Genomic DNA, 15,364 nt, shown 5'->3' on the forward strand with positions numbered 1-15,364 from the left:
AATATCAATGACCACGACTAATTAAGTCAACTACAAACCATGGTCAAAGAAAACAAAGGCAAAATTCTCTCATTTATTCAAAACAAATTATCTTGGAATGATACTAAATTGGGAATTATGATGGGAATTATCAATGACTGAGAGTGATTGCGATTAGTCGGATACGTCTAACAATATTTTATTTTCATTAAAAATGAATTATTGAACGTGCTATATGGTTGTGATAACCTCCTAAAACGGGTTTCGGTTGAATTAATAGTTTTGTGCATTATTATTCAGTCTACAACAAACCACTTCCGTGTCAAGTGCTGTTTCTTCTTGGTCAAGGCGGAAAAATGAATGTAAGTTTAACATATCCTACTATTATTATCTTCACCCTTATAGTATACACTTGTAGAATAAGTAATTTAAAAAAAAATTTATTATGAAACGTAATCTGCGAAATATAAACTCCGAATTATCCGACGTTGGAATTTAAAATCCTTTATAAAAGTTATATAGTTTTATTAAAATCACTTCAAGTGCTACATAAAATCACAAAACGTTTTCGATATAAAAATATCATCATCAGTGATTTTGGCATCGCCTGACACCACATGGGTTGCTGATCAGATAAATCTGTCCTTACATTAGGAACATCTGATCAGCAACTCACGTGTGGGGGTGTCATGCTATGCCTAAGGGCCCTATCTCTGACAATTTCATCCATCTTTTGGAATTTTAATTAATAATGTAAACTTAACACATTTTCATAACATTTAAAGGGTTTATACCTGTACTAGCACTGATAATGATATGTTTATATCGAAAACGTTCTGTGTATTTGCTGTAGCCCTTGTAATGATTTTATTAAAAAATTGGAAAAAATTCCTTTGTAAAAAGTATAAAATTTTATTAAAATCCCTTTAAAGGGCTACATCACAACAAAACGTTTTAGATTTTTATAAGAAATCATCATCAGTGTTAGATAAACTGGATGCTAGCTGAGCCACAAAAGAAAAATATCCGGGTAAAAACCCTTTAAATACAATATCGATGAGTTAAAAGTGCATACTTCAATAAAAAGCCTAATGATGGTCACATGGCAACTAGGATAATGCCCTAAGGTAATGTATTGAAATTTCCCAACACATGGGATCCAAATTGAGTTATTTACATTTCAATGACTTAATGGCAACTCCATTAAGTCATTTGCCATTAAGTCATTGAAATGTAAATAACTCAATTTGGATCCCACGTGTTGGGAAATTTCAATACATTATCTTAGGGCATTATCCTAGTTGCCATGTGACCATTTAGGCTTTTTGTTGAAGTATACACTTTTAACGCATCGATAGTGTATTTAAAGGGTTTTTACCTGGATATTTTTTTTTGTGGCTCAGCTAGCATCCAGTTTATCTAACGCTGATGATGGTTTTTTTTATAAAAATCGAAAACGTTTTGTTGTGATGTAGCCCTTTAAAGGGATTTTAATAAAATTTTATACCTTTTACAAAGGAATTTTTTTCCAATTTTGTGATTGATGGTATACAGCCAACTATAGGAAAAACATTTTCTTTTCCTTGTGGATTTTGATTTTATTAAAATTATATACCTTTTATAAAGAATTTTCACTATTTTTTTTTTGTGATTAATGGTACACAGTCAGCTCTAGGAAAATTCTTTCGTTGCGGATTTCATTTCGAAGACTTTTTTCTTCTGCAACATGGATTTTTTCCCCTGGAAGCCGTCTGTTGTGAACTGGTTGTACTGCAGCCACTTGGCTTATTGTACATCTTCCATTCGTTTATGAAACCCATTCCAGAATTCTGGATCCCTGTACCAGCTTGTACAGATCTAGTGGGTGGGTGCCATATATATTTGGAGTCACTTCGATGTCTCCGAAAAGTGTTTGCCGCCTCCGATCCAATGCCTCACAGTCATGCAAAATATGGTTGACTGTTTCAGGTTCTCTGTTACAGAGTCTGCAGCTCAAGTATCCATGAACTAGCCCCATTGCATGCAGGTGACCCTTAACTGGCGCATGTCCAGTGAGGAAACCTGTTATGATTCTGAGCTGATTCCTGCTTGTTTTCAGCAGTAACTCAGCACATGTCCTTCCGATATACATCTTGCCATGTTTTTGACCGGGTACACTCTCCCAGTGTGAGTTGTGTTGGTTTCGGATCCAGGCTTTTTTTCGTTCGCGGACGGTGCTTTTTGACACTCCCACGGCCGGCTCTGGACCCAGGTATTTTGTAGCTGATGCTCTCTTGGCAAGTGCATCAGCTCTTTCATTGCCGTATACGCCCCGATGACCTGGAACCCATACCAGGATAACACTGTTATGTTGTGCCAGTCTGTCAAGTTCTTGTCGACATTCCCACACCAGCCTAGAGTTCACCTTAGGGTTTGCAACATGGAATAATTATTGTCCAACATTTGATATCTGAATCCACTCGCAAATGTTTTTTAACCAAGAAACTGTTTTCCTCCTACACTAATATTTTGCTTCCTATTTTGTCTTTAATACGCCCCGATGACCTGGAACCCATACCAGTATAACACTGTTATATTGTGCCAGTCTGTCAAGTTCTTGTCGACATTCCCACACCAGCCTGGAGTTCACCTTAGGGTTTACAACATGGAATAATTATTGTCCAACATTAGATATCTGAACCCACTCGCAAATGTTTTTTAACCAAGAAACTGTTTTCCTCCTACACTACTATTTTGCTTTCTATTTTGCCTTTAAGTATTCGTTGTATTATTCTATATCAATTTCCCGTCAATATATGTCTCAGATAAAACATTTTTCGGCGTTTAATAGTCTCTAGTTCTCTTTGTTGACACTTCATAGTACTTGCTTATTAGTTTTCCTTCTGTCCAAGGTATCTTCAGCATCTGTCTATGAATCCAGTTGAATCCAATGCTTTAGTTTTGTTCACGGTCGATACTTTTAGTATCTACACTTTTGCAACATACAAAGGTACAGACCAAACATAGCACTTAACCATTTTTTGTCTTACTTCTTAACTGAGATGATTATTGTAAAGAAATGTTTTAATTTTGAACATTGAAATATTGAACAACGTTAGGGACAAAATGCAACCTTGTCTGACTCCTCGTTGTATTTAGATATCGTCGTTGTAGTTATCTCCAATTTTTACGATAGTAGTTTGTCATCTATTCCTATATTTTATAGCATCTGCATTCGTTTTACATGGTGTACCTTAAAGAATGCCTTTTCGAAGTTAACGAAGCCTGCAAATACATCTTTTATTTCTATATTCCTTGCTTAGAGCTGATTGAAAAATAGACACGCAAGCGTGTAGCAAGTTTAGCAAGAAGTGTTTTCGCTAAGAAACGAGAATAATATTAAACTTATATTATATAATATAATTTATGTATATTATATAATTTACTTATTATATAATATAATTTATGTATATTATATAATTTACTTGCTGATATTTAATACAGTATAATTCGTATATACAGAAATATGAATAATGTTTAATGGAATAATCATTTTATTTATATCAGATTATCATTATTCAGGTACTAACTAAAATCTAAAATTTATACATTCGTACAATTATTATGGACATTGAAAAATTGTTAACTACATCAATAATGTACAGTCATAAAAATATTTTACGTAACATTTTGAATGTTTTTTTATATTTTATATTTAGAAGTTTTATATTTAGAATTTTTTAATATTGTTATGAAGTTATTTTCTTGTGGCATCTTAATACAATTTATTATTTTTATTCGAAAGTATATTTGACGTTTTGATTTCTACTTTGAAGTCGGTTTTAAATACAAAATATTAATAAATTATTTAATTAAACAAATTTTGCTTTTGTTACTTGGTTATCTATTTGGTAAAAAAATTCTTCTAATAATTTAACTATATCTGACTCATTCATATTGACAATGCAGAAAGATACTATACATAAAGTCATCTACTTTAAAATGATATTGCGATATTTATGAGTTATGTTCCTGGGGCGATTTTATTGACAGATAGTTCATTCGATTACATGAAATCAACTTTAACTTAAGAATATCCGTTAAAAGATCATAGTATGTGATTTGTCTTTAAAAAAAAAATAGTAAATGCAATGATGAGAGTCAAATCATGAGGAAAAAACCTTATCATATTATATCGACATAGTAAATATTTAATCTTACATAAATTTAGTTTACTCTCAGGATTAACATAAAACTCTGATTTTATATACAGGCTGTTTGGTAAAGAATGGGCCATAGCTTAACCTCAGATGGCCGAGGTTAAAATAGGTCGATTTAAGTTAACTTTCCTTAGTACAAAAGTTGATAATAACCGAAATACAGGGTGTCAAAGTTAAACTTTTATTTTATTTATTTTTGAATATTCCTGACAGGCATTTGACAACAACACGAAATTTGGTAAGTGGTGCTGGTATTGTATGCCCTACTAAATTATGTTAAACAAACGTTTCTGGCTACTACCAGAGGCGTACGACGGACGGGGGAACGTGAATGGTTGACCCTTCCCAAATTCTACGCTACTGGCGGAATTGCAACTTTAGTGCAATTTTTTGATTCTCCAATACTTTCTATGTAAAAAATATACTCTTCATTCGTAACGACAAAGCCATTAGTTTTCGAGATATTTGAAGCTAAAAACGAAGGAGCATAATACATTAATCAAAATAAGTGTGCATTTTCATTTTTAACTTTAAATATCTCGAAAACTAATGACTTTATTGTTACGAATGAAGCGTATATTATTTGCATAGAAAGTATTGGAGAATCTAAAAAATTATGCTAAAATAGCAGTTTCATCAGTGGCGTAGAATTTGGGAAGGGTCAACCATTCACTTTCCCCTCTCATACGCCTCTGGTAGTAGCCAGAAACGATTATTTAACATAATTTAGTAGGGTGTACAGTACCTACACTTTCTGACAAGTACCATAAGGATACGTCAAATGGTCTTATAGTACCGGGCACACATAATTCTTAAAGTTTTAAATAAAGAATAAATTATTAAAAAAAAAGAATACTTTAAAATAATTTGACATATCCGTGTGATACTTGGCAAAAAGTGTAGGCACTGTACCAATACTAAAATATGGTAAATAATCGTTTCTGGCTACTACCAGAGGCGTACGAGAGGGGAAAGTGAATGATTGACCCTTCCCAAATTCTACGCCACTGATGAAACTGCTATTTTAGCATAATTTTTAGATTCTCCAATACTTTCTATGCAAATAATATACTCTTCATTCGTAACGATAAAGTCATTAGTTTTCGAGATATTTGAAGTTAAAAATGAAAAGGCACACTTATTTTGATTAATGTATTATGCTCCTTCGTTTTTAGCTTCAAATATCTCGAAAACTAATGGCTTTGTCGTTACGAATTAAGCGTATATTTTTTACATAGAAAGTATTGGAAAATCAAAAAATTGCACTAAAATAGCAATTCCGCCAGTAGCGTAGAATTTGGGAAGGGTCAACCATTCACGTTCCCCTGTCGTACGCCTCTGCTAGTAGCCAGAAACGTTTGTTTAACATAATTTAGTAGGGCATACAGTACCAGCACCACTTACCAAATTTCATGTTGTTGTCAAATGCCTGTCAGGAAATATTCAAAAATAAATAAAATAAAAGTTTAACTTTGACACCCTGTATTTCGGTTATTATCAACTTTTCTACTAAGGTAAGTTAGCTTAAAATCGACATATTTTAACCTCAGGAATCTAAGGTTAAGCTATGGCCCATTCTTTACCAAACACCCTGTATATGTAATTTAAAACATAAATCATTTATCCTCGATATGTTATTGATTAACTAATGGGGGTATTATCTTTCTGTTTGTTTCTTCTTTTAATATGGGTAACCAGATCCTGCTGCATTATGTCGAGGAATTTGCGACGTAATTGGTTTCATTTAATGTAATAGGATCCGCTTCTTTGATTTTTCTCTTTTTATCATTTATTTCTTTCAGGTCTATATTGAATCTTTCCCCTGAACTCTATATTTCTCATGCGTGTTTACATATTAGTTCTATAAAATACTCTAATTTTAATATAAGATTGATGTTCAATTTATTGATTCCATTTTTAATATTGATGTTGAGATTTGATTTATAATTTAGGTATCTGTTCTGTGTTTTGGTTTTCTCTACACCTGAGTCTCATATCCAGTATCCTATATTGTTGGTATCGTCTCTCCTTGATGTTATTGTCTCTTCTTTATTATTTAAATTATTTAGTAATGTGTCCAAGAACTATGATCCATGAGACCACATTGAGAACACATCATCTACAAACCTCCACCATACTGCGGGTTATAAATTTTCTTCACAAATAGTTTTCTTTAGAAATTGTTTCGAGATCTTTAGAAATTTGTTTCAAGAGAAAAAGGCAGACGTATTATAATGAGGAAACGTAATCGCAAATAGTAATAAAAATAAAGATACCAATCATGATAATAGCGACTGACATGTCCTCTTTTATGATAAAAAATAAAAATTTACAATGTAAATTAAAGATTACAAATATTTTTGTTTATCAGTTTATTATTAGGTAGGTATATTCAATTTAAAAAATTACGTATAAGTGGAAACTCTCGACGATTATACACCTATTGAACTTGACATTTAGATAAAGGTTGTTCACCATGGTATACCATGATTGTCGCGAATAATCCTATCTCTAGAGTTTTTATAAGAATTGTAAAATCATATGTTCAAGAGGTTCATTTTATACCAGTATAAATGTTAATTAATGATATTTTGTGTTTAATTTTTTTTAATTATCTAATAAATATATTTCAAGTACTAAGTATGCCTGCTCCATTTTTTATCTTTGTTTAGTAAAGGTGAAGGACGAATATGATTGAGTTAGGCATAACTACAGAAAATTTCTTAGTGCTAGATGAATATTTAGTTGTTAGAAGTAGTGTTTATAAATCAAGAAAACCTAGGAAGATATCACCGAAAAGAAAATTGGAAGAAGACTGCGATTTTGCGAAGATTTTATACGCAAAAGTTTTTAAAATATGAGACAAAAGACTAAATTGACAAAAGACTAAAAGAAATTGAAAATGGTTATTCATTTTTGATCTTTAAAATATGTTCACTAAGCACTAAGTATAAAAAGGAAAAGGCTAAGAAGAATGAAGATAGAACTTGGAGATGGAGATTGTGTTTGCCATCAAACGCATAAAATTGCAGTATCTGGGACACGTTATGTGAAATCGGCACCGTTACTCCCTGCTGCAGTCCATATTACAAGGTAAAGTCAAAGTAAGCGAGGACCGGGTAGAAGGAGAATATCATGGCTGCGGAATTTGAGAACATGGTATAAGAAAACCTCAACGAAACTGTTTCGAGCCGCAGCGAACAAGGTTATGATTGCCAATATGATTTCCAACATCCGAAACTGATAGTAACCAGAAGAAGAAGAAAAAGTATGAAAATATTAATTCTTTACTGCCGCTACATATTGCCAATATCATTCAAGATATTCTTATAACATCCCTGTAATAAATGGAAAAAAATGTAAGACAAAAAGATCAGTAGGAACCATTTTGTTTTCGCCATTCTCTTTTTTTATCTTCACCTTTCAGAAACAAAAATGGAACTTGATTCACAATCACAACCCATACGCTGATTATACACTAAGCATCAAAATTAACGCACCACCTTAAAAATGGGACATTTTTGACGTTTCGTATTTCCTAAACTTGTTGTCCGATTTGAGTGATTTTTTTAGTATGTTATAGCTTTATTCTTCAACAATATCGATGTAATAATATTGTTGCTAAAGAGATAAGTGTCATTGTATACCGGGTGTAACAATGATAGTAGAGAGATTTTGCACCTCTTATTTTGCAATTCCGTTATGGTTATCGTTATACCTACTACGTCTGCGCAGTAGCGAATATATGATCCGTTATCGTTATTAAACATAAGGGATTCCGTAATTTACAGAGGTTTAAAGTAGTGCTTATCGTTATCGATATAGTAATGGTTAAATTTCTTTGTTGCCAGAATGTAAAAAATCAGTAAAATTACATTTACATAGATTCTAATTTTGATGACCTATAAATTAAAATATCAAAAACTGTTCAAGTATATGCTTAAAATTACAATGACGTTGTGAAGTGAGGTTATGTTTAAATAACGATAACGATGACACGAAAAACCTACTTGACAGGCTGCAAAAACTTTGCTTTTAACGTTGCCGTAACCGTTATGCTTAATAAAAACCATAGCGGAGCCAAAATCAGCGGTTATTTTAGGAGGTGCAAAATCTCTCTATTGTGTTTTTTCCTCAAAGTTTGGAACACCCTGTGGAATATTGTAGCGTATATAAAATATTGAAATTGAAACTCAACTGTAGCCTTAGCCTTTTTTAACATTTTGCTTTTTGATTCATTCGATTATGTTGAATAATAAAAAAGTTAGGTACTTTAACAACTAGCAATGTTATTCATCAATACAGGGTGTTTCTAAATAAGTGCGACAAACATTAAGGGGTAATTCTGCATAAAAAAATAATGACCGTTTGCTTTATAAACATATGTCCGCAAATGCTTTGTTTCCGAGATACGGGATGTTGAATTTCTTCTTACAAACTGATGATTTATTTATTGCTCTAAAACTGGTTGAGATATGCAAATGCAATTTGGCAGCTTTTAAGGGGTAGTTATTGCGCATTTTTGACATACAATTAAGAATTTTGTATTCACCATTGGCGTGCATACGGGTATAAACATTTTAGATATATCCCGTATGCACGCCAATGGTGAATGTAAAACTCTTGATTGTATGTTAAAAAATGCGCAATAACTACCCCTTAAAACCTACCAAATTTCATTTGCATATTTCAGCCAGTTTTAGAGCAATAAATAAATCGTCAGTTTGTAAGAAAAAAATTCAACATCCCGTATCTCGGAAACAAAGCATTTGCGGAGATATGATTATAAAGCAAACGGTCATTATTTTTTCATGCAGAATTACCTCTTAAAGTTTGTCGCACTTATTTAGAAACACCCTGTATTGATGAATAGCATGGCTAGTTGTTAAAGAACCTAACTTTTTTATTATCCCACATAATCGAATGAATCAAAAAGCAAAATGTTAAAAAAGGCTACGGCTACAGTTGAGTTTTATTTTCAACATTTTATATACGCTAGAATATTCCATAGGTTGTTCCAAACTTTGAGGAAAAAACACACTATCACTGTTACACTCGGTACACAGTGACACTTACCTATTTAGCAATAATATTATTACATCGATATTCTTGAAGAATAAAGCTATAATACAGTGGTTTTCAATGTTTTTGAGCCATGTACCACCAAAATTCTTATAATTATTTTTGGTACCACCTAACTGAAGTATCTATGGGGGTAGATAATCTAATTAACTACAAATATACTGAATTTTGGCTGTGGTTTTGCGTTTTGTGTACCACCGCACCTAATGAAATGTACCACCAGTGGTACATGTACCACAGATTGAGAACCCCTGCTATAATACCTATAATAAAAAATACTAAAATCTGACAACAGGTTTAGGAAATACGAGCCATCAAAAATGTCCCATTTTTAAGGTGGTGCGTTAATTTTGATGCTTAGTGTATTATCAATCAGTATTTCTTGTTATCATACTACTCATTCTGGGTCATGTAACTTTTTTACATTCCATTTATTTTTCTGCATCGTTTATTAGCTAACTTTCTTCGGAAAAGCTCTCATGTCACAAAGTGATCATTGGAAAACTAGACTAAGTTGGAATATGAAAGGGAGTCAGTCCTAATATAATTTAGACAAATACGGCTAGAACTTTTAGAGATACAGCAATTGAGGTATTTAGAAAATCTCTGATTTGATAATAAAGAAACCTCTTGGTTAAAGTATTGGAGCATCTTGTCTTCTGTCTGTTTCTAGCAACATGAGTTTCTTCTAGTTCTTTTGGTGCCTATTCGTTTCGAATATTGCCGATCATTCTGGCTATAATCCCGAACAATCGTCCATGATAGTTGGGTCAGTGGGAAGGCCCATTGTTCTTAAATATGACTATATAATATTGTCTCTCCCTCGCATTCCTGGCCATCCTAAGGGCCTTCTTCCTGTGGGGGCTTCCTCCCAGATTAACTTGGCAAGGCGGTTATTAGGGAATACTTAGGACGTTAGGATTTAATTTCTTGGACTACGCCGATCGCCCTATACATCCGATTTACCTCAGTATTTGTTCTCATTTGGTATTGGTTGCTATTAGGATCGTGATAAGGTCCAAAGCTGTTGATATCTTTAGAGCAGCGCTATCGAAAGTATGAATTGCCATAATGGTTGCCGACCATCTTAGAGGAGATGACACGCGAAGAAGAAGAAGAAGGTTCAAAGATTCTTCTGAGGATTTGTTTCTCGAAACATCTAAGTTTTCTTTTAATTGCTTTGGTCAGAGTCCACGTCTCATACCCATACATGAGCACTGGTCCAATCACTGTTTTATATATTCCGATCTTTGATATTCATGTTAGACTCTTAAGGCGCATTTAAATCAAAGCGAACACGACCGAACGAACGAATTCGTTCGTTAACTTTATTGTATTTGTACAGCGAATCGAGCACGACCGAACGAATTCGTTCGCATTCGCACATGTTCCAACCGATGTCGGTAAGTGAGCGAATCATCAAAGGAAATCGTTGTTCAATGTGGACAGTGGATAGAAGGTAGCGAACGAATTCGTTTAGAAGTACTGATTTAATTTATTTACAAACATTAGTTTGAGAGGGTTGTTTATTGTGTAGTTGTGAAAACATAATTTTGCAATATGGAATATTCCTATGAAACCCAAAATCGAAGCTATATAAAATAATAAACAGAAAAACTGATGCTTGTTTTAACATTTCTATAGGAATGGGTTGTGATGTCTCTGAACTAAAAAAAAAGAATGTGTGTGTACTTTGTACGCACGTAAGAAGTTATACTTCTATTATATGATTTAAACGAAATTAATATACTTTTTATTTATATTTTGTTTAAATATTAAACTAATTTATACTTACTACTTCTCAAACATTTTTATTAGAACAGTGCCAAAAATTAAAATAATAAAAGAATAAAACACACACAAACACATTAAACAAGCCACAAATGATGTCTGAACATTAATTGTCGAAATTTTTTTTAACTAAATACGTATTTTCTGAAAATACAATTATATAATAAATATACTTACAATCATAAAATGTATTAAAAAAACAAAAAAGAAAGTTTCTATTGGGACTCGAACCAGCGCTGATAAGAGCGGTTGGTATTGGAATTCATTCGCCTTCTCCGCTTAGCCACGGGCACTATGTGTCATTATTTACGAAGATCGACTAACTAAACGGATTAAACTTGTGATATTTTGATATTTTGAAAATTGATCAAATTATTTTAATTTTGAATTGAAATGATTTAGAATTGAAAAAATACAACAAAACATAAAGTAAAAAAACAATATATTAGGTGAATATTGATAGAAATTTTGATGGTAATCAAATTATATAAATAAAAGTATTACATACTATGTATTTTGGCAGATCAAATAGGTAGGTTTATACCCATGATACATTAACAATTATTACGTACCTGTTGCTTTTAAAAACTATTTAAAAGTCACTACAATATTATAAACTTTTTTGTTTCTGTCCTCACAACAATAAAACTAATATATTATACATTTGTTTACCTTTACCTTTACCTCCAAACCACAGCTGCCATATCGGATAATTTTTGACATGTCATTTGAACATCCAATCAGAACATTGTTATAATGCGCATGCGCCGGGCTGATAGGTTTTAACATATAAAAAAATCACCCTCTATCGCCGGTAAAGAAGTATAACTTCAAAAATGAATTAGCTTCTGGCATCATTTAGACGAGAAAGACAAAAAGAGGGTTCGAAGTGGTTTGCTTTTAAAAGCCTAATGTTTTTATTGGATAAATTTCAACCCAGAAACACTAATGAATTAACCAAATCAAATTAATTCCAAAAATTAATTAAAAGCAAATTTATTTTGATACACCAATTTTACAATTTATTATTTTAACATAATATAGTCATAATATCAAGAGCAAGTAACTTTTTCGAGGAAGAATTTTAAGAAAGCTGGTTCTTTATTATGTTATTTTCTAAGCCTCCTCAAACAGCGTATAATACCTGCTATTTTTGTAAGCTATTATTGTATTAAAATTTACCCAGCAAGAAACACGAAAATAAACTTAAACACAATGTGTGACTGGCACTGGCCCATTTTCAAAAACATCTGCGGGCAATATGCACTCCCGATCATCAACGAATGCGAACGTTCGCTTCAATGTAAATGGCCCTTTGTAGCGAACGAATGACCAAGCGAACACCTACGAATAATTCGTTCCTTCGTTCGTTCGTTCGTTCGTTCATGTTCGCTTTGATTTAAATGCGCCTTTAGATTTAATAGTATTGTGGAGGCTATACATGCATATGTTTGCTGCCTGAATTCTTTCTTTCATCTCTTCCGCGATATCGTTATCTGCAGTGATAGTCCGAGATATTTAAAACTGACCACTCTTTCAAAGTTATATGGGTAGTTATTTTCAAATGCATTTTTTACAATAGATTTTAGTGTCTAATTATATTCTACTATATAATTTTACACTAAATTTAAATTACTGTTAGACGCTATAAAAATATAAAGCAATATATAGAACAAATATTTATTTTTAAATAATCAGCAGTCAGAAATAACAAGTTTATTATGGTAAAAATATTTTACCACGATATTGTACGCTTATCAGTAGAATTACCACGTTAGCTGCTGAAGTAACGATGCTACTAAATGTTGATAAACTAAGGAAATTTTGTGTAAAGTATCTAAAATGGATTGCACTTGCAGTAAGTTACATTGAATCTTGTTTTTCATTATAAAAATGTGTTTTAAGTACGTAGTAATACCGGTTTGGACAGCTTCTCAATAATAAATATATCTACGGGGGTACACGACAATTAGACCGAAAAGCACTTTACCGAAACCTCACTAGACCGAACAGCATTAGACCGAAATGGTACATAAATTAAAAAAGATTGCAGTAAATTATGCTAAGATTTTGTATATCTGTCTTTTTGTTTATTGCGTTTTTTTGTATTATTTTATAGGCTGTGTAACAGTACAGTACTGTACTGTACAGTCTGATATGAAATAATTTTCATCCCGTAAACAAATTAGTGAAGGTAAAAATAAATTAAGGGTAGAGTGACGTTAACACCATTTTAACTGTTTTGGTACCCCGTCAAAATAGCCCCGTCAAAAAAGCTCCGACAAAATAGCCCCGACATAATATCCCGCACACAAAATAGCTCCGACAAAATAGCCTGCAGACAAAATCGCCGCGGAATAATAGCCCGCCGACAAAATAGCCCCGACAAAATAGCCCCGACAAAATAGCCCCGAAAAAAAAAGCTCCCTTCAGAATTCATCATGAAATAATTCCTTAAAAATACATTTTTTCGGAAATGGTAATTATCCTCTATTCAGATGTTTATCTTAACCACATTAAACAAAAATTGTCTTTTCAGAGAACTCGAGTCCTGTCTTTCCTGCCTCTTGGAAGTTTGAACAATAAAGTTAAGCAAAAATCAATGTTAATTTATGATATAAACATTTTTTTCTGTTTTCGGGGAACAGCAAAATGCATTTTAAATTAAATAAATTAAATACATTCTTCCTTTTTGTCAAATAATTTAAATTAAAAAAAAAGTTTTTGGACACCTTGTATAAATAATTATGTAATTGTTTATAAGAGGCTGTTTTAGCCGGGGCTATTTTAGCCGGGGCTGTTTTGACCGGGGCTATTTTGTGTGCGGGCTATTTTGTCGGGGCTATTTTGTGTGCGGGCTATTTTGTCGAGGCTATTTTGTGTTGAGGCTATTTTGACGGGGCTTTTTTGACGGGGCTGTTTTGACCGGGCTATTTTGACGGGTCACGGTTTCTAATAACCATCCAAATAACATTTAGTTGTAATTACATTTGTCTTATTTCTTTTACTGCGACAAGTAAAAAGAAATTAAGGGTAACAATTTTATTTGCTTCTAATTTGAATTTCCACTTAGCTTCCATTCGTCGTGGTAGTCAGACGTGCGTAGGAAAGAAGCTTGTTTTTTAAAACCGGTGTCTATAAATTAGATATTTAAATAAATATTTTGTGAACTTTAAAAGTAAATTAATTACACCAAATAAAAAAGCGAAATCGGAATAAAAACATTAAAAAGTTATGAGTGCAGTTAGCGGGGGCGACGCCCCCGATAAAAATGTTTTAGAAACACAAATGGATACAGAACATGCAACATCTTCAAAGGAGGAGCTATTAGGATTCCAAAATCTTGTTCCAGTTACACAGATAAGTACCACAAAACTTGTTAATAATAAACCCATTATCGATAATGACTTTGCTAATGTACACACTTCAATAACAAATAACATTAACAAAGAAGTAGGAATAAAAAGGGAGGAATTTCTTTACCGACAAAACGACCTAGGACCCTTTTACGCGTATTTAGAAAATAATTCACCCGATTTTAAAGGCAGATTAAACGCGTTAAGGATAGGTGACATTATTATCACAAATTTTAAAGAAATTGATGAAAAAATTGTAAGCATTGATGCAGTAGGAAGAAATAAAATACGTATAAAATTTAAAGATTATAAATCGGCTAACTATATCATATCTAAAAAAAATGAAGCAATATTTATAAAAAATAATCTAGACATATACATTCCTAAGTTTCTTTTAGTTAGACAGGGCGTAATAAAAGATATTTCCACAGAATTTTCAGTAGAGTATGTTAAAAACAGAATAAAAATGTACGATTTACACTGTAAATTTGAAGTCCTTCAAGTCACAAGATTAAATCGAAGACAAGTAGATGAAAACGGTACTCAATACATTCCAACAAAAACATGCGTAGTTAGTTTTAAGTCACAAGTGCTACCAAAATATATAACAATCAACAAGGTACTAAAGGAAGTCGAACCATACAAACAAAAGGTGCTATTATGCTTTAATTGTCTTCGATTTGGACATACAGGTGGGCAGTGTAAGAGCAAGGCTAGGTGCGATAAATGTCAAGAATCCCACAACTCAAAAGATTGTAAAAAGACCGATCTCACTCCAAAATGTTTTAACTGTTCGGGGGATCATTTTACTACAAATTTAAGCGCGTGTCAAGAATTTCAGCGTCAAAAACTTATTAAAGACGCTATGTCTTCCAATAATATTAGTTATCAAGACGCAAACAAACAGTTCCCCAGAAACTCCTATGCAAAAGTAACATCCATAAATACGGAACAAAC

The 15,364-nt window shown here is 32.5% G+C and overlaps 1 protein-coding gene across 5 annotated transcripts in view; it reads left to right on the forward strand.

Moving 5' to 3' along the window:
• Positions 1-15,364, forward strand: part of LOC126892745 (venom dipeptidyl peptidase 4) — a 66,617-nt gene that overhangs the window by 16,009 nt on the left and 35,244 nt on the right. The window contains exon 1 of one of the 5 annotated variants that reach the window (XM_050662401.1): positions 186-341. The exons of 3 other annotated variants lie outside the window; for them this stretch is intronic. In XM_050662401.1, the coding sequence (XP_050518358.1) occupies positions 336-341 (6 nt within the window). In that variant the 5' untranslated portion in view covers positions 186-335. Of the gene's footprint in view, positions 1-185; positions 342-12,779; positions 12,910-15,364 lie in introns of those variants that run through there. One more of the 5 variants, XM_050662397.1, reaches the window with a different exon arrangement.

This window comes from Diabrotica virgifera, chromosome 9, assembly GCF_917563875.1.
Source record: "Diabrotica virgifera virgifera chromosome 9, PGI_DIABVI_V3a".
In the NCBI taxonomy this organism is placed as follows: domain Eukaryota; kingdom Metazoa; phylum Arthropoda; class Insecta; order Coleoptera; family Chrysomelidae; genus Diabrotica; species Diabrotica virgifera.